The sequence below is a fragment of the Morone saxatilis genome, unplaced genomic scaffold, assembly GCF_004916995.1.
Source record: "Morone saxatilis isolate NCDOM2014 unplaced genomic scaffold, NCSU_SB_2.0 Contig20, whole genome shotgun sequence".
NCBI classification, from domain to species: domain Eukaryota; kingdom Metazoa; phylum Chordata; class Actinopteri; family Moronidae; genus Morone; species Morone saxatilis.
This window is the reverse complement of record NW_023339763.1, coordinates 8291522-8311819: the sequence shown is the minus strand read 5'-3', so window position 1 is coordinate 8311819 and position 20298 is coordinate 8291522. Positions and strand designations below refer to the sequence as shown.

Sequence of the window (20298 nt, the reverse complement as noted above, 5' to 3'; positions counted from 1 at the left end):
GTGTGTGTGTGTGTGTGCATCGTGGGTGATCACAGTTGTTTGTGTACAGAAGCTTGTCCTCGAGGACTGCATTAGGCTGCAGCTTTTAACTTCTTCAATGTCAGCTATTGTCTAATGTAGTGTAAATGCTGAGTGCCATCTAACTATTTATTACACTGCAGTGGAAATAATGGAGTATGCACATTACACAGGTTATTGTTTATAGCCATTGTCAAATTAAGATACCAAGGGTCTTAATATTAACCTATACCGTCTACATTGAGACGTCTTGTTCTTGTCTATGCTTTCCCATCTTAGGGCATTAAAGAGTGAGCACTACAGTAGCACATACAACAAGTGTATCCTTCTCTTTACCTGTCCGACAGTTTTGGGGCAAGATTTAAATTTTTAATTAATAAAATATGTTGCATATGCATACAATATTACCAAAAATAAGTGTGTGTTTTGAATTCAAGCATATAAAAAGGATGTTCTGCAGAACATGACATAATCACAGCAAAAACAGCCTGGAACTGGAATTTAAAGATTTATTTCATACCGATGCTGATTGAAGCTTAGAAGACGGTGTGACATTTGAGCAAGGGTTTCAGTAGGTACATGCATTTGGAGGCCAAAGTAAATAAATAACCGAGTTCCTGTGCACAGGCCATCTACTCTCTAACTATCTCAACAGGAAAAGGGCGTCTTTATGGACATTGTTAGGTTTCTTAGGTTCTTTAGGTCTAACAAAATCAAGTAGAACCACTAGAACCACTGAACAAGAAAAAAGACAAAATAGTCCAGCTGGACCTGTTGAGCTCAACTGGCATAACACCAACATTTTCAACAACTCACTCCTTGAGTCTACAGTACCACAGTGCTTCAAGGACTCAGCCAGAACCCCTGTGCCAAAATCAACCAAGATTACCGAGCCAACTCTTCTGTTGAGGATGCTTTTAACTTGGTCCTCCACCACACACTACAACACTTAAGAGTCAACCAACACCTACTCCCAGATCCTGTTCAGTGACTTCAATAAACAGTTGGGCATGAATACTGACCTCTGCATATGCCACAGGATTTGGAGCTTCCTGTGGAGAAGGCAACAGAAGGTTAAGATGAATAGTTTTTCATCTCACCCTCTGACCTTCAACACAGGCACCCTTCCAGGGTTGGGTCCCCTCACACTGGCTCTTCTCTCTTTATCAAAATCACTTCACATCCCACCACAGCTCAGTCACCAGTCTTAAATATGCAGAAGACACAATCATAATTGGACTGATAAGCAGCAACAATAAAGACTGATACCGTGAGCAGGTAGCCCAAGCATTCCCTTGATGCCTTGATAACAACCTCCAGCTCAACTCATGATATATTTGGGCCACTCCGCAAAAACCTCATACACATCTCAGGAAAACCCATAACCATCAGCAACACACTCAAATGGCACATCAATACAGACCACATTACCAGAAAAGCCCAGTTAAAAAAATCCCAAGTAAAACAAAGCCTACTCCTTCAGTTTTACACATCCATCACTGAGAGAATACTTACGTCACCTGTAACAGTTCGGTACAGCAGCACGGACAGTCACGCAAAAAACTGCAGCACAGTTTCAGTTGAATCACTATTAACGCACAATTCCTCCCTCCCTATCACCCTGTTACAACCTCTTCCAGCTGATGCCCTCTATTATATGTCCCTGCCCACCAAATCATCCCATTTTAAAAAGAGTTTTTATCCACTGCAATAAGGACTCTGAAGACTTCTTACTAACTCTGACAGATGTTCTTGCATGTAAAAACACCTGTTTGAATTTTGGAAATAAATAAATATCATGTGATGCAGCTCAAGAAGAAAATGAGAAAGACATCAGCATCAAGCTTTGTGAAGCTGGTCAATAGACACTGATGCAAGAGGCAAAGTAGGGTGAGTACTAAAAATCAATTATTTCGACTACTCATTCCAGCTTTAGTACTTATCATTCTAGCCTTTTTATTTTGAATAAAGGATAAGTTCCACTGCTGAGCTAAGCCTACACTGTTAAGCAAAGGTAATTATTGAGTCAAAACAAAATGTTATCCATGCATCTCTTTTTCTTTCCCTTTAGACACCAATAGAAAATCACCTACAGTATTAAACATCTGAGATTTCAGCTTCACACTGTTTAGTAGCAAGTGAACTCAGGCCTCCCATGTTCAAACTAAACCCAGTTCCTTGACGCATATCAAAGGGAAAAAGGAAAACAGTGTAGTATTGCTGCCGTGTTAAATCTAGCTATGTTTTTTTTACTGCCATAATGGATTAAGATGTGTATCAGTGGAGCTTATGTCCTCTCTTTTAGGTTTCATGTTGCTTTAGACCCAGTGAGGCTGGTGGTTTTTTAGGTCTTACACGCATGGCTGGGCGGGAAAAGGTTAAATGTGAACAATATGGCCCATTAGGGGACCATAGCAGACGCTGCATGAGGGCAGAGTTACCTGTGTAGCGAGACAGTGTGTGTATTTGTACTTCTGTCTTTGTGACGATAAATTTGAGTTGTAGACCTCGAGTGAGGACATTTTTGGGAAAGTGAGGGCATTTTGGTCACTCCTCACTACTTCAAAGGGTGGTTTGGAGGTTAAGACTTGTTTTTAGGGTTAAGGTTATAATTAGGTTTAGGTTAAGTTCGGGACAAGGGTTAGGGTGAAGCAAGTAGTAATTTTGGTCTACATAAATAAAATTTACTTGACTTTTATTTGCCCAAATTTTGAAATATCAGTCCATGATTTCTGCCTCAGTTGTCGTGCTCAAAGCACTGCAAAGTTACATTTTTTCAAATACACTGTTTCCAGTAAAAAAGACCATATTAACCACAGACCTCACAGGAACTATTCTTTACTGAAAAATAGATCCTATTAAAACTTCACAGCTTGTTTTGTGGTCTATCAAGAAAAACAGGGATCTATTTCTAAAAAGAGATGTTATTGCCTTTTAAGAATGTAATTCTTTAATTCTTTCAGCACCAGAACATTTCATTCACCTCGATCATATTGGGGACATTGCTGAAATGGTAAGGATGAACATCTCAAATTATTAAACTGGAGCAGAGGTTTCCATAGTTTACCTCCCCCTTCAAAACAAAACAGACAATTGTGCCATTAAAAGTATGTCAAATTAACCATTTAGCAGTTTTCAACATAACCATATGGACAGCTATCACAGGATTACTATAATACTGCAGAAAACTTAAAGTGGTGATTCCGAGGCAAGTTCTGGAGTTTTAGTGATATAAGTGTAAGTCACTAAAAATAAGTGATTTGTGTGTCATACTGTTGACCATGTTGGTGAGTGGCAAATTGGCAGACCAAACTACAATTACTAAATTCTTGTTGTTTTTAGAACATCATCATGTTGTCCATTGTCCTTGTCCATTTCACCGCAATATATTATTCAGCCTATTGTCGTCTAATAGGACTGCTAGCCTTTAAGACACAGTTAAAGACATTTCTCATTTTATTTCGAACCTTATGGCAAGATGCTTCTTTAGTTGTATCTACTCATAGGTTTGTTTTTCTGTTTTCTTTCTCTCATTATTTTATATTAATGCAATTTTTAAACTTTATTTTGATAGAACAGGAAAGGACTGAATAAACCCCTTAAGGCTTCCTTCCTCTCCTGCACTACAATCACTGTCTTCTATATGTATTTTGCTTTGTATTATTATTGTCAATAAAATTAATATAGTCACTTACACCCTCCGTGCCCCCACTACAACTCCTGTGCACCTACCTGGGGAGCTATGCCTCACTGTTTGGACACCTTTGAAAGTTTGGTGAACTGACTAATGTCAGAATTAAGTTTAGAGTAAGGGTTGGGCTTAGGCGTACAACTGGGATAGAGTTATGGTTCAGGGCTAAGGAATGCATGATGTCAATAAGAGTTCTCACAAATATAAAAGTATAACTACGTGTGTGTGTGTGTGTGTGTGTGTTGGTGCCTGCACACGTCAATATTGCGAAACCACTTCAAAATCCTGACTCAGAGATAAAATAGCCAAATACTCCCATGGCAAAATTACCCAATATGCAGACACACCATGATACAAATCACAAAAAACATAAAATATTACACATGAATGGAAGCTACAGCGAAAACACTGTAAAAATCCTGACCATGAGAAACTATGTGGGAGGAGAAGTTATATTCAGTATAATGAGTACAAGTCATCCAGATGGTCCCCAGGCAGCCAGAGTGACTGATTCTGTGTCATGTTGTTTTGTATACATTCTTTACAAGCACACATGTGGGACAGATACAAGGCGAGAGGCTCAAATTTGTTTGAAACTAAGACAAACTTGGAAAATGCAAGATGACAGAGTTTATGAAGCTTTGTCCTTTCATATCCTCTTTTGATACAGTCACATACAACTCATCCAGTTTAGCACCTACACTCCAGACACTTTTGTTTATGATTCAGTATTATCTTCCTCTTCACTTACCACATCTGTTTTCTACATCCATTCACTCCGATGAATAAAATGCATTACAAAGTCTGACCTAAAATATGTCACATACACGATGGTAACTTCCTGTAAACTGACATCAATCAACATTCACTGCACAGCTGAATTTAATGCCATCATTGCACAACCATTTACAGTAAATCTGACAGCCGTTAGGAGCAGCAGGCATGATAAACATCTAAAACTTCCCGCACGGCACCAAAAACTGGACCGCGCCCGTCTCTTTTCCCCCCCACTGGAGAGCACATGCAGAATTCCCAGCGGGCCTGGGTCTAGGAGTTTCATCTCTGCCTCTCTCTAATTGGCCAGAGGTGGGGAGCTCATGGTAATCCAGACATACTATTGGCTAAGGGTGGGAATGTAAATAGTTGGCATTCCCTCAGCTGTGGGATACAGACAGGAAACTGTGGCTCTGCATTTTAATAGACGCTGCACTCGTGCTTTAATCCACACCCTGTTTAACTTTCTCTCATTTTTCTTGCTCCGGATTCAGGAGTTTGAGGAACATCTGTCAAAGTTCATCCTCAGATATTATCGTTTTACTGCCAGAAAATTTGTCATCAGCCTCTCTTAGCAATATCCTAGCTGTGCCGAAGTGCACTTACTGTACATTCGAGTGGTCCTTTCTTACCAGTGTCACTAGACTTAAAGTATGTGCATATATGGTTGAAAAAACAAAGAGGATTATAATAATAAGAAACAAGAGGTACAACTATTTGTGATAATTCAACAAAAATGGGAACAAAAACATCTATTGTCCTTCAGAATAAAATGTCTGTGCCTCAAAAGTGGACAATTGCTTTTTATAAAAAAAATATTCTTAGTCACCTTTCTTCACTATTTTTTGCTTTGTTTTCTCACTTTCTTTTAAGTTATTCATGTTTTACTCTATCCCACTCCTTCTCTGCCTGCTCCATTTCTAGCCCACTCTTATACACATTCTATTCCTCTCCCGCACAAATGCCAGTGCCCTCTATGGGGCTCACTTCCCTAGCATAGATCACTCCATTCAGCTCCTAAAATAGAAGATTATGTGTGTCGATGCAAGATAAGGACAGGGCGAGGACAATGTTCCAGCATATATCAAAGTGCAGCATTGTGTAACATTTGCTAGGTTATAATTGCACATTGTACATCAGTGCCCACCTCCATAAGTTGTGCCGCAGTCGGACGAGTCTCCGTGTTTTTATCCAAAGCTTTCTTCAGGAAATCTTTAAAATCCTTCGACCTTGGGTGAACACGAGAAAACAGCATTAACCACAAAACAAGAGGAATAAAGAAAGGGGAGAGGGAGGGGTGAAGGGATCGTTACAACATAACAAATCATCTCAACACAACATTTCCAGATATGTGCTGTTGGCACACGTGGATTATCTTTGTGCACAGCTGTGCTTCGTAAAACAAAGCTTTCAGCAAGGATGATGAGTCAGCTCTGCATCTCAAATCTCTTTTCAGCACCTGATAACTTCACTTTTGCTGTACTAAATCTGCTGTAATGGAACATTCGGACTCATAAAATTGATAAGGGAAAAGTTAGAGTTTGGCACTTGCTGAAGTCCTGCAGGGAAAATGGACTGCGGGCGGAGAGGGGGAGGACAATGTGATGCATTGAGTCTCTGCAGTAGACTACAGAACACTGAGTGTGCAAAAATGTGGTAATAGAATGAAATTAAATGACCTGGTGAAATCTAGACAGGAAGATATAATCCCCTGTTGACTGCACCGATCATATTGAATGCTGAAACTAGTGAATCATGGATTTTGCAAAAGAGCTGTGCATACAAGGTTTTGTAATGTAAACAGCTGATTCATTTTGAATGCATCCTCACCATTTGTGCGGCTGCTCCAGGGTGGGAGGCTCCGACTTGGCGATCTTCAACAGCACCCTCATGGGGTTGAGCTCGTGGTGTGGGGGTTCAATCTGGGCGAGCTCGATCAGAGTGATTCCAAGAGACCAGATATCAGCCTTGTAGTCATACGGCGCATCCTTCATGGTCTCACACATGACGACCTCTGGGGCCATCCTGAGAAAACAAAAGGGAAATATTTATTTATTGGGAGCCATTACATAGTAAGGGACACTGAATCTTCAGTTAAACCTAACTGCTAACAAGTCAACAAGTTAAACTGTAGGGTGGAGAGTTTTCTCCCTGCTCATTCCATTTGGTATATAATTAACTTTTTGTCTAAATGTAAGAATGTATGGAACATGGATTACGTAACCTGTCTGAGATAAGCAGTTGTGGATTATATGACCATGTGTAGCGAATGTGAACAAATAAAAAACAAACTGTTCTTGCAAAATCAACACTAAGAGAAATCAGTCCTGCCATGATTCTGATATCATAAAAATATCCCTCTAGTATTTACAACAGTTATCCCTGAGCACTGAGAGGAAATGACTAACTGGTGATTACTGCAGTGGGATAAGAAGGGTTTCTCCTCTCTCTTATTTACGATTTTGCATATGTCAACACCAAGCACACGTCTTCGGCCAGCACATGTTTGCAGACAATCTGCAAAATGGCTCTCATAACCCAAAGAAACAAATGTTTGCTCCCTCTTTCTTGTTGACTTTGCTTATCAGTGCATTCAAGGGAAGTGGTATACAAAAGAAACTGAAATATTCTTTTCAGGACTAATCGGTATTGTGCAAAATAAGGACATCATGTTTCTTGAGCTGGGAGGGTATTCCTGATGGGTGATAACCTGTTCTAGTCAATGGTTAACTGGCTCCAACCATAATCGCAAAAGGATAAAAGTATGGAACAAGGTTCAATGTGAATGAGATTTCAAAAGGGAATCTTTCCAATTTGTTCAGGTATAGGGGAGAGAACTGCACTGTTGTGACAACAATGGAGGATTAAAGCACAGCAGCAGTTGAGTGTGTGTATCCACAACATCATGCTGTTTCCAGTAGTATGGAAGAGTTGCGGCAAGCAGGAAATTTGTTCTCAACAAGCAATAATCCCCCGCTTACATAACTCATGTAGGGATGCTTGGTGTGTCTACAGATAGAGGTTTTGCTGTATGGTTTTTACCAGGGAAAACATCCTTTTAATAGCTACGGTTGTAATAGTATACTGTCGACAATGTTCAATGCATTATAGAATGTTGCATCAATGTAATGAAACAATTATATAAAATTATACAATATATTATCAATTGCCAGGCGTTTATTTCACTGTATTAAGCAAAACTGAATCTGGAAATTTCTTTATATGTAAATATCAATAAAACTTCTTTAAAACAAAAATCTGAAGCTTTAATCCATATGACCCATCCCTAAGCTCATGCATAGCTCTCTTCCTTCACGGTGCTCTGATGAAGATGGAGGTCTTACTCACCAGTAGGGTGTCCCAATGAAAGAATCTCTTCTTTGTAAGGTTTTGTTGTTTTTTGCAGATACGCCGAAATCCGCTGAATGAAGAGAGACAAAGAAAAAAAGAAAGTGATGACGTGAGATAGTTGAAAGAAGATACCCAGCAGCACTTCTCAGTAAGACGAAGTGAAGCCCCCCCATCCCACCTTCCATCCTTGTAGTAACTTGTAAAGCTGTCATGACACTGCGATGGGCAGAGACACAAAGCCAGAATTTATAGCAGTCCTGTCTCCCAAACCAGCTGCCCCCATTTCACTAACATGACCCTCAGATTACAGGGGTGTTGTTTTCACTTTGGCTGAATACGTTTTTCAGTGCAAGTAAGAATATTACGTGTGTCCCAGGACTGAGAAGTGTTTGGCAGAGGCTTGAGGATTTTACTTACAAGGCAGCAGGCTGACTGCTTCAATTACAAACTGGCATGTTCTATTACGGGGACTTAAGTAACTGTCTCGGTTTTGCAGACTACAATTCAAATATCTTTGACTTCCCAGTGAAACATATCATTTGGACTGTCGCAGTCTAAACTTTTGCAGAAAGAATCTTTAAAAGACAATAAATAGCGCTCCAGCTTTTTATTGTACATCAAATAAGAGTTTTACACATGAACATCCTAGAGGATGGTAATGTATTCTGGTGAAATCATATGAATAGGACATGACGGTGTAAAGCCAGACACCAAATACACTTGTAAAATCTGATGCATCACGTACATCACACCAAGGTGTGTCTCTCAAGAAGCATTATTATGATTATACGCAAATATTTCTACCCTAACACACCTAAAGGCTCCCATAATGCACTACGCCATGAGGAACTAAATGATTACACAAAAACAGGTATTTCAGAGGGGAATCCCAAAACAATAATAGTATTAACTGGGATTCACGGTTTTGAGTTTAATAAATTTAAGTGGAAAAATACATTGTGTATTAAATTATGAGTGCAAACAACAATACTATGCTGCCTGTTCTGTACTGATGTTTGCATGCAGCTTTTAAAATTGGAACATAATGTTAAATGCCATGTATCATAGGTGGATATAATGCATCTGGCTGGCCTCAGTGACAGCTAATTGCTGCCTTTCTTTGAATTAATAAGTAGTTACATAAGTTTGGAGACTGTAAATGAGTCAGTGTCTTGACTTAATGAGTTTAAAAGCGGCAACTCCCAGTGATTATATATAACTGTGGTGTCTTAGGGGAGAATGTAAGGCAATGGAAATTTTATCAAGAAGTCCAGCTCAGTGAGCAAAATGTAGCAAAATAGAAATGTAGCAATCAAATCCATTTAAACAAATGTGCAGCACACAGATATGAAGCTATATGTAGCTTGCAGTTGCTCTCTAGTCAGCATGTTTGGTTGGTTGTTCACGACTGAGTGCAAAATGACACAGAGCCAAAGAGAGTAAAGGAAGTAAAACATTGTTTATGCAAAACCGATATTTTTGTTTTTGTTTAAAGTTTATGTCTCAGGATCTAAAATGTCTGGCAGCCATTCAGGAAAGAAAAAAAAAAAAAACAGCACTTCCTTAACTGACACATAAAGCATGTTAAAGTCAACATTTTCCCTTTTCTGGAAACTACGCTTTAACCCAAAACATACTGCCGATTCGGGTGGATCCATAACATCCATCAGCTGTGCAATGTGAAGAATGTGAGAACTCTTCAAAAAAGCCAATAAATCAAAATATGCAAAAATTCAGAGAATGCCGTTTTCCCACACAACGCTCACTTATGATTCTCCTACAGCGCCACAGGAGGGGTACAGGGCCTCTTACTGTGTGTGTTTGTGTGACAGCAAAAGCCAAAGAAACAACGGTCCAGAAATGTGCAAAGGGAATGTGGGGTTTATCTGAGAATTTGGCCGGCTTGTATCATTTTGGCAGTGAAATGGTTTTCTTTGTCAAGGATGGAACGTAAAGAGAGACAGATTACTCACGAATTTGATCCAAGTCTAATCAATGAGTTGCAAATATTTCGTAGTAGTATAATTTCTGTGAATAATGTGCTGGATTTCTGCTTCATTTCATAATTGTTTTGGATTCTACATTCAGTGCATGTTTTGTATTTCTTCTCTTCATATATCATTTATTTCTAATAGTAGATTGGTTGATTGAACAAATTTACATCACTTCCCGTGTGACAGGACGTTTCTGTAATACCCCATGTTTTTTCCAACCCTGTTCTTTGAGCAACAAATGCGGACACTTGTCTTTTGTCAGAAACTTCAAAAGAATGTGTGTCTGAATTTAGCCACCATAAGTTGTTAAATCTGTTGGGAGGTCAAACACATGCAAATGCATGTTGTAGAGCCAAGCACTGTTTAAACCCAGAATACTTCATTTCAACTGCCTGTCAGGATTCCAAGAATTCTCAAGATGTGGATTCAATTGTGCACAACCCAACTGAGACTTTCCAGCAACTAAAACACAACTACATTTTTGCATTATCTGCACAATTACAACAAGGGAAATATTGTGGCCCTGGAATTTTTTTTTTAATGAGATTACCCTCAGAACACACCGTATTGCATTTCAGACTGTGTAGTTATGTGAGCATGGACACAATGGCACACCGTGATGCCAACATAGTCATAGTACATTGTATAAATATCTAAACCCTCACCCAGTTTGATGTCCCCATCCAGCATGAGGAGGATGTTACCAGCCTTCAGGTCTCTGTGGATGATCTTCATGCTGTGGAGGTAGACCAGAGCTTCCAGCATCTGGCGACAAACCACCTTAATCTGCGGCTCCGTCAGACCACGATCCAACTCTGATAAGGGCAGGGGAGGAGGAGGCAGGGGATGGAGAGGTTAAATATTTGGTAGGAGAGGGGTGAGAACAGGAGCAGAATGGAAGTGAGAGTTGAGAAAACTAGCAGAGAGGGTTCAAAACCCATTATGCACACCTTGCACATTCCATATTCGATTTATATACAAGTCTTGAGGAATGATCTAGTGTGTGAACTCAGAAAAAGGTAAACCTGTGATGATATCAATGAGTACCCTCAGATAGTGTTGCTGGATAAGTAATCCCAGATCAGAAAAGCTTTCACACATATAAACTAGTCCTGCCCTGCAGACTTTATTCTACTGTGTCTGTGTTTGGTTAGCTGCAGTGGGGGTACAGACAGTTATGAGGATGTGGATTACCCAGTAAAAACAGACCAGGGGGGTTTCCCACACCGGAGGACTCCACTATGTCTAGAGCATTCAAGGCCAGACTAGTGAAGTCGCAGCACACGATCACGTTCAAATGGTCAGTATTGTGATAAATGCTGGTTTTCTAGATTGCATCTCTGAACTTTTATCAGGTCTCTACACTTCCTTTATGTCAGCGGCAGGTGGAGTCACACCACTGCCGCAGGTGTGGAACTTGATTCTCGTGACAGGGAGGAAGGTGGAACGCTTATAAAAATACACAGAGCAAAAAGAGATGGGAAGAAAGGTCTACCTAGCATTGTGGCATCCACAGCACCTCCGGGGCAGAACTCGATCATGATCTGGGGACAGAAGGGGAAGGGGAGAAGTGGTGAGGTTTTAATGAATATACAGTGCAAACATACAATTGACAGCTGTAATCTCCCCTTTTCAGGGATTTATCTGGAGAAACAGGACGAACAGATCACTTTTCACACACACAACTAGTGTTTACACATGGGCATCTTTTCAAATATTGTTAATAAACTATATTTTATTCTCTGACTAGAAACATTCAGCATCATTAAGATTTGGCACTTGAACTTGAGTAATTTAGGAAAACCTTACATGAAATGTGGCAGTAAAATTAGTAAATTAATAACCCTCCACCAATGACAAATAGTACAAAAGGTAATAAATAACAAGCAAATTGGCAACATTCCCAGTCAATGCTATTCGCACTATTTTATCATTAGCCAAATGCATGGATTGCATGGACTTAAGGGTGCGTAAATCTTGGGACACATTGAGGCTTCCAGCGCCTTCGCAAGGATTTAGCCGGGTGGAGCAGTTGTCATCCTGCATGTCAACAGCCAAAAGAAAAAAGAAAAGATAAGATGACGTGTTTTATGAGAAGATCTGACTCCCTGCTGACTGTGAAAGTCAACACTGCCTCTCAGCAGTAAACCCTGACCCACTGCTAATATTTTCTTATAATATGTGTAATATATTCTATATAATATAACACCAGCAGAATTTGACATGTAATTGCTTTGGGCAACTATGAATTCACTCTGGCTGTAAATCAGGGGAGCACGTTTTGCATATTAGTTATTCAGAATAAAGAGTAGTGACAAAGCCAGTGAGTTCCAAGTGTTTGAATTTGAGTTCTTGTTGTCTTTAGTGGAAGCTGTTAATGTGTTTCTGACAGCAGCAACATTCATATACACAAAGAGTGGACACTGGGGAATCAATGTGAGTGTTTTTTAAAATATCAATTCCTTCATTGTATTTAATGTAGCTTTAAGTATCGCAATCAACAGTGCAGGCTGCAAATACAGACAGAAGTTCAGCACTCCCCTTGCTCTACATCAGTCAGACTCTTGACATATGTGGTGAAAGTACTAGAATACACACATTTTGTAAAGTGGACAGCTGGATTCAGACTGAAGTGTGTGATAAACTGCCAGGCTGTAACTATACACACTTCCTGAGACACACTGCCAAATATATAATACCAGTTAAGCAGTGAAGAAAACACAGTGAGACCGGAGAGAAAAAAAACATTCTGAGAACACACTCCCTAAATGGTGTCTCCTTGGCCAATAGCAACTTCCAACAATCACCTTTAATTTCCTTTCCTTACATAGTCAATCTCTCTCTCACACACACACACACACCTACACACACACACACACACACACACACACGTCAGAAAAACCTTGAAGTGTTTCATTCAAGTAACGTGGGAGCAAAGAAAATAAAGACACCACAAGATTTCAATAATAATCCTGTGATTCCAAATGGTCAAAGATCAACCCTAGGTGGTGTGCAACATACATGCTGTGTGATGTCATTCTTATTTAATCACAGAGTCCTGCTTGCTATGACAACACTGTCAAAGCATCAAATGGGTACTGGACAGGGAGTGGAGTTTCAGTCCAGAGAAAGAACACAGAGAGTACAAAAGGAGCCAACACACCAGGCGCAGACAAATACAAGAAACTATGCATACCACCAATCACAAGACACTCATACTTTGTGGAAGATGAGGAATGTCAATCTTGGCATGCAAGTCAAGGTGAAACAATGTTCTTTTTTTTTTGGGTTCCGTCAATTGGTATCAAGGATGTTTCACTCTGCCACGGTCTCTTTAAAATACAGTTTCACATCTTCTTAAATGACAGACAGCGGAAAGACAGTCTGGGCTGTGTGTTTTCAGACTCTAGTGCTTTCAACCTTTCAAATACAGAAACCTCTCCTGCAGAAAAAACTGTATTGTTACAACTAACAACAAGATAATACTGTTAAATAAACAGTCCGTTTGTGATGCATAAGAAGCTGAGATGTAGATTGTTAAAATGTGTTTTCAACTGTATCTCCATGCAGTGCTGAGTAAATGCTAATAAAATAATATTCTATATAGAAAGCACACCGTCTGCGTATCATTAACGCTACAGAGCAAGGTTTATTACACATTTCAGTACATACCACTTCCCTATTCCTGCCCACAGTGAACCAAACATTAATTATTTTTATTTCTCTTCTGTTTTAAAAACCACCCCCCTAAATTAAATTAACTGTCCTTCAGTAGTAACACACTGTGCTGCCCAACCTAAACAGGTGTACATTACACGACTGTGTCAGAAGCAACTGGTTTGTGTTCCCGTCAGTGTCTCTGCAGCCAGATTTCTGGATGACATGTTGTGCTGCGGTGAAGAATGTGCCCCGACTGGTCAAGCTACATGCAAAACATACCCACTATGGGCTGAACACACATACAGACAAAGCTGTCTCTTGCTCTCTCTCACACACACAGACACACACACACGCACACACACACAATGTATCACATGCCACATGTTTGGAGAAGCCATCATTTCAGTTTTAATAGGAAGTCATTTTAGTTACAGTATGTGTATCCAGTTAAATTTTTTACACTCAAGAAATTAATCTGATTTAAGAGAATTACCAGACAGAGCCAAGCTGGTTTTGTGCAATATCTTAAATAAATAAAGCCTCTTTTATTCTTTTGAGACAAGCTGAACCAAATTAGACACAGTCTGCAAAATCCAACAAGCTTTAAAAAATGGAGCCAGCCTTGCTGACATTGCAGTGTTCCTGTACTTCTCTGTACTTTCACAGTGATTTGCCACCTCATTTTGTCTAGAGGTCTAAAGGCTGCCAACAAAAGACCTGCTAAGAAGCTGCAATTCTGAATAAAGAAAGACACACAACCATATAAAACATGACGCACTGTTATACTTTGTCACTCTATGAACATGACTAATGCTTCAGCAATGTGTGTATATGAGGTGGCGCCAACAATGGCACAACATAGTGACCTGATCGATTTCCAGTGTCATCAAAAATCTCTTAGCAACCACAGCCGGTGCCATTATGTGGACCTCACTGTATGCAAATAATGGCAAATAAATAACCAGATAATTGTGACATATTGTCCTTGTCTCACTGTGTCTAAAAACAAGCAGCATTATTGTACAGTGATGGTCTCTTCCTTGTTTGTCAAACTAAAGTTTCTTGAAAAGAATTAGACACTATAGGTAGACAATACAGAAACACACTCATTGCTATGTCATACTCACAGGCATAGGCACCTTGCAATGTTAGTGACACTCTCTAACTGGATCTCTGCTCTGATATCAGCTTAAAGCATTACTTTTAGTTTGCATTTCACCTACAGGCCACTATAACTAAAGGGAGTAGGAGTTTTTTCCGGGTGGAGGAGACATGTGAAGGAGGAAACAAGTTACCCTGATGCTGCTGTACACTGGCAGCCACTGATAAAGGCCCTTACTGTGCCCTTTAAAAAAGGTCATCCTTTCTAACCTCTAACAGGATTCAAAGGGCTGATTAGAACCAACCCTTTAAACAGGCTTCTAAATGATGTGTGCAAATTCTCGTCTGTGTTTATTGTCTTTTTTCATCATCTCAGCTTTCTCCATTCCCTCTCTCTTTCTCTCTTTCTGTTCGTTCTTCTCAGTGTGCTGATGTCAGCAGTCCCGTCCCCATGTTAAAGGCCCTCTTTTTCTCACGCTGTGGGCCTGGCTGCCCTGCTATAGCCTCAAGACCAGATTGTTCCTGTAAGAGAACAAACAGCCCTTCTCTGACTGACTGTCTCTCTCTCTCTCTCTCTCTCTCTCTCACTGTCTCTCTCTCTCTTCCTCTAACCGTCTCTTACTCAGTAAAAAGCAGAACGGGTGGGTTGGTACTGGAATGCATCATATCAACCCTGCCCAGTCCACCCAACCGGAGGTTACTGAGGCCTGACCGCCAACCACTGGGCTAATTGTTGAGATCCTGAGGCTAGTACACACACACTCAAAGCAATGAGGTGCAGAGCTTGCTCCCTTTGTCATGTTGTATATAATTATTCTGCTGCTGGTTGGAAGCTCATATGTCCATTCTGGCTGTGAGTTATACTAATCCAGAAAAAAGTATGGTTGCTGTTAAAATTCCAGCTGAATAACAAGGTTATGAAGAGATTGAGAGCAAATATGTGTAAGATCTAAAGTAAGAGAACACATTAGTATCTGAACACAGCTTGGAAGTGAGACAGTAAAACAAAAGCTGACACTCAAGCCCAACACACACACACGCGCACACACACACACACACACAGGAAGCATGTGGTTTAAATGCAGCAGAAAGGGATGTTTGTACATCTGACTGAGTAGAACAAACTAACAGTCTCATAGTCCAGGTTTGACTGATGGGGAACACTCACCTTCAAGCTCAGGAATTCAAGCTATGGCCAACACAACCATGACTAGCTCTGGGGCTGTGCTATAGCTGTGTATGTGTGTGTAGAGGCAGAGATTCCAGGTCATATATAAATATAAAAGTTGTTTGTCATGCTGGATTAAAAGTTATAATTCTTAGGATTTTCATGAAATCAAACCCCATTCTTACCATTTATGCTTAGCATTTTTTCTGCAGTAGCCATTTAATGCTATAAAATTTAGTAATTGTCGCTTTTATGTAGCAGTTATTGGTAGTGGCGGAGTCCACCATTACCACTCAGGACTCCAATTCCTTAGCTAAACACAAGAACAACAGTGCAAGCATTATAGTCCAGCTTAATTTTACATCATTGATAACTACCTCACTGCTTTATGTTTGCTCTTTTAACACTGTTTCAGAGTCAATCAGATTGCAGTTGCAATTATTAGAGTTTGTCTGGCTGAGCTGTAAACACATACACCACTTCACACTGTTGCTGTAGTATTAAACTGCACAAGCTATAACCACAGTAACCATGTGAGACAGTAAGAACATTGGAAAACAAAATAACAGTCAATTCACTAATTCCTATATACATTTCTGTATATTTAGATGTATGTGCGTTTAGAATAACATCGCAAGGAGAGGTGAAAAAAAAAAATACTAACACAACTATCTTTAGTCTTAACGCTGCCTTGTAATTCCTCAGATATTCAAGGTCGTGCCCCAGCATGAGGTCACTATTATTTTTCTTGGCCAGATTGACTGGGAGATTAGAGAGGGAGTTGAAAAGTTTACACTTGACCTATTGTGCGAGTGTGGAGAGTAAAACTAACTGAAGAGCAGAAAACACTAAACTGAAATTGATCCTCATTCTTGCAGTAACATCAGGGTGAGGATTGGGTCATTTCTGATGCATTATGTCACCCTGAGGGGGCTTCTGTCATCCCCACTAAGGCAATCCACTTTTCTTATCTTTATTTTTCAACAGAGCTTTTTATATGTAGGAGAAATATACTCTAGACGAGATATTGTTGCAATAAAATAACAAGGCAGTCACAGATTGAAATGGAACATCCCAAGTGCCTGCCAATGTACATGTTTAAAAGGTCTGTTTTTCCACTTCCCTGCTGATCATTTGGACTTTTGTATTGTGGCTCTGTTTGAAAAGGTTGCAAAGAAAACTTGGTGGAAGGATAGAGAAACTCCTTACCACAGCAAGAACACTACATCTAGTGAGGACGCTAACAGTGTAGACAGCAGATAAGGTCCCTTTGGTACATTATGCACCAGTCTAATAGCAGCTCTGACCGCAGTGTTCTCATGCAGCAGCATACTGTCCGTCCGTTAAAGTAAACTGTGCGTCGTTTTATTCATTGGTGGATAAAAACAAGTATAATTTCTTTTCAATTCAGTCTATCGGTTTGGTTTGCATGTCTTTTTTTTCCAAGTTTAAGTGCTAAAATATGGAAGAGATGAGACACAAAGAGAGAAGGGTTAAAAACTTTGTGGTTTACACTTTAAGCTGGCTATCTTAACCAGATGCTTGTGGTACCTACCCACAGTTTGTTGTCATGGTAAAAGGCATCAAGCAGCTTGACAATGTAACGGTGGTCACATTTAGCCAGGATGTCAATCTCAACCATGTAGTCCTCCAGCTCGTCCTCACATTTTGTCTCGATCTGTTTGGCTGCAGCCAGAGCTCCTGTCTCTTTGTTTTTGGCCTGGAAGACAGAGAAATGGAACAAGATTAATATCAACATGCATAAGTAACGGCAGGCCTGTTTGATAGATTTTTGCATTTCATTTCCTTTCTTTAAGGCTAAAACTCTCTCAGCAAAAGTAAATAGAGGGCAGTTTTTTCAGTGTAACTAATCCAATGAACTCAAGAGTTTCACTTCTCCAGAGGTCATTTTTTAGATCACTCAGCCTTTAACAGAAATTATTAATAGTAGGGAAGATACAGGGTGTGGTAGTGTGATATACAGAGGGTGTGAAGAAAATGTATCATGCCTTTACTAACAATTTATGCTAACATTTTTTGTTGTATATGTCAGACTAAAAGGTGGAAAATAGCTAAATCAAACTAACAATGTCAATCTACATACAGATATCCAATGCTAAGCGGCATAATTCCAAGTTTGCTTCTTGCATGTGCCCATCACTCTGCCAGCTGGACTCTTCTACCTGAGTTGTAATCGGGTAGAAGGGAATGCTAAAAGTCAAGAAATGCAGGACAGCAATTAAAATGTTGACTAACTAACATTTCAGGGACAAAACAGGAAAGCAAATTCCACACCCTCCCTGAGCTACTGGGGAAAAGGAGGAACCACAAAAAACATCAGTAAGTGTCAGTATGGCTAAACTAAGACACACATAGACACAGAATCCCTAGTAATTCTGAGTAATAAACGTAAAGTAGATTGTTCTGTGCCTTTCTGGAAAACATCAAAACACTCAAACCATAAGGGTGACTCAGAGCGAAGCACAAGGAACAAAACGCATTATGTTCGTCCTTGTGTAAGGGACAGAATGTTGTGAATGCTGACTGATGGGATTTTGTGGGTAAACACGACATCAATGTGCGCCTGCAGAAAGAACCACACGTTCAGTGCCGTAATTGGAAGAGCACAAACGGAGACAAGCCAAGACTTAAAACAAAAGTCCAAAACAAGGTGGTGATCCATGCTTGCACCACTGTTACAAACCTACAACACTGTTAGATCATATGAAATGACTTAAGGTAATTCCACAAATAAGAAAAAATGATGCCAGTTGCACCCCTCAGTTGCACCTCTCTGAAGGCGATATCATTGTGCGCATGTGTATGTATGTCCACCCAGTGACCTGTAGGACACAGCAGACTAAACAGCCCGGTGGGGTGTGATGCCTCCGTGCTTTACAGGGGCTGTGGGAAAACATCTGAATAAACAGAACAAGCTCACAGCAAAACACACTCTTTATAACTCATCTCAGATCGCCATGACTGTGTGTGTGCGTGCGTTTGTGTTTGTCAAACAGTGCTCCAGAGAAGCCAAACTGACCCCCCCCACTAACCAGAGTAACCCACAGTGTGAGTCAACAGGACGTCTCCTCCTGCCATCAAACCATCAGTCTGTTAGTTAACAAGCCTCGACAGTAAACACAGAGACATCAGACACTTTCACTTCTCTGCTAACATCTCAGCTCTCCGCTATTCGCTCCCCTCCTGCACCGGCACTGTCTGCATCAACAAACTCACTGTCTGGGGTCTGAGACCTACTGGTGCATGCATCTAGGTTTGCTGGTGTTCTGCCATCTCTGTCAAGAAAAAGTTCTTTGCATCATTCACCAAGCAGTTTAATATATTAAAACATATAAAACTTTAGGAAGCTTTTAATATATAATAGTGCCATATTTCACAGCAATAATTCTAAGACATAGTGTCAAACATACACGCAATGTAGACTACAATTGTGGGTATCACGGCGCACCACACAAAAAACACACACACACCAGACTACAGCTTAATCTTTGATAGTTGTTATCTTGTCTTAAACATCCTTTGCAGGAAAAGAGACAGTGTGACACATAAAGTTACACAAACTGACACAGACACAACATCCGAGAGATAATAATCTCAAGTCTTATTCTAGCAAACATTAGACATTATCACAGGTTTATCAAAATTGTGAACAACTCCTCCTATTACTGTAAAAACAGTACTCCACAGACTTTAACAGTGCACTTCTGTAACACTGTCAAGCTCATGATGGACAGTAAAAAAAGTGGTATATGGTGGCGTATAAGTATAAACACATAACAAAGCAGTGAAAGTTTAAAGCTCATAAATGTGTTTCTTGTCTTGCATAGTCACACACACACACACACACACACACACACATACACCTTTACACTTCAGTGGGAACAAGGCTGAGGAATGCGCCTGTGGCCTTCAGATGGTTGGGAGGGGTGGTCAAAGAAGGTACACTGAGAGAAGTGAGCCTCATGCATTTATGTGGTGCCTTTTTGTGTGGTACGGGGAATGCATTACGTCAATGAGGGTGTTCACGTATAGCATGCGAACGTGTATTTGTTTATGTGTACACCTCACCAACTGTATACACTGCACAGAGAGGAAATTACACTGAAACGCCTCATTGTGTCTCACGAGGCACCAGCTGACTGCCTACAAGATGGCGTGACATCAATACAAAAGTGTGGGTAGATGTTTGAAATAAGGAAATAATTGCAGGAGGAAGCATCCTTCTTAACGCTCTTTAATCTCAACCTTCAAAAAGGCCGGTAGCAGCCTCCCCCATCAAACACAAATTCCTGTCTAATTGACTGATGTCTTTACTTACAATCTCTAGTGTCAGATTGGTGACATTTAAGGTTAATTTGTCTTCAACACCGTACAAACCGTAGTTTGCAGAAGAACCAGCTCCCACAGTCACACCGTCAAAATGTCAAAGACTAGTCATGCGCAACTGCGAGACAAGCAAGCAGACTGGTTGAATCAAACTCAGTTCTGGAGTTCGAACAGAGACAAAAAAAAAAAAAAAA

The 20298-nt window shown here is 40.2% G+C and overlaps 1 protein-coding gene across 1 annotated transcript in view; it reads right to left on the bottom strand.

The window, feature by feature from the left end:
* The window catches only part of stk10 (serine/threonine kinase 10), a 41838-nt gene that overhangs the window by 12826 nt on the left and 8714 nt on the right, over nucleotides 1–20298 (bottom strand). The window contains exons 2-7 of the mRNA XM_035666124.1: nucleotides 17313–17477; nucleotides 11324–11372; nucleotides 10494–10643; nucleotides 7832–7904; nucleotides 6314–6508; nucleotides 5631–5712 (exon numbers count right to left, since the gene is read on the bottom strand). Coding sequence (XP_035522017.1) covers nucleotides 5631–5712; nucleotides 6314–6508; nucleotides 7832–7904; nucleotides 10494–10643; nucleotides 11324–11372; nucleotides 17313–17477 — 714 coding nt within the window. The remainder of the gene's footprint in view (nucleotides 1–5630; nucleotides 5713–6313; nucleotides 6509–7831; nucleotides 7905–10493; nucleotides 10644–11323; nucleotides 11373–17312; nucleotides 17478–20298) is intronic.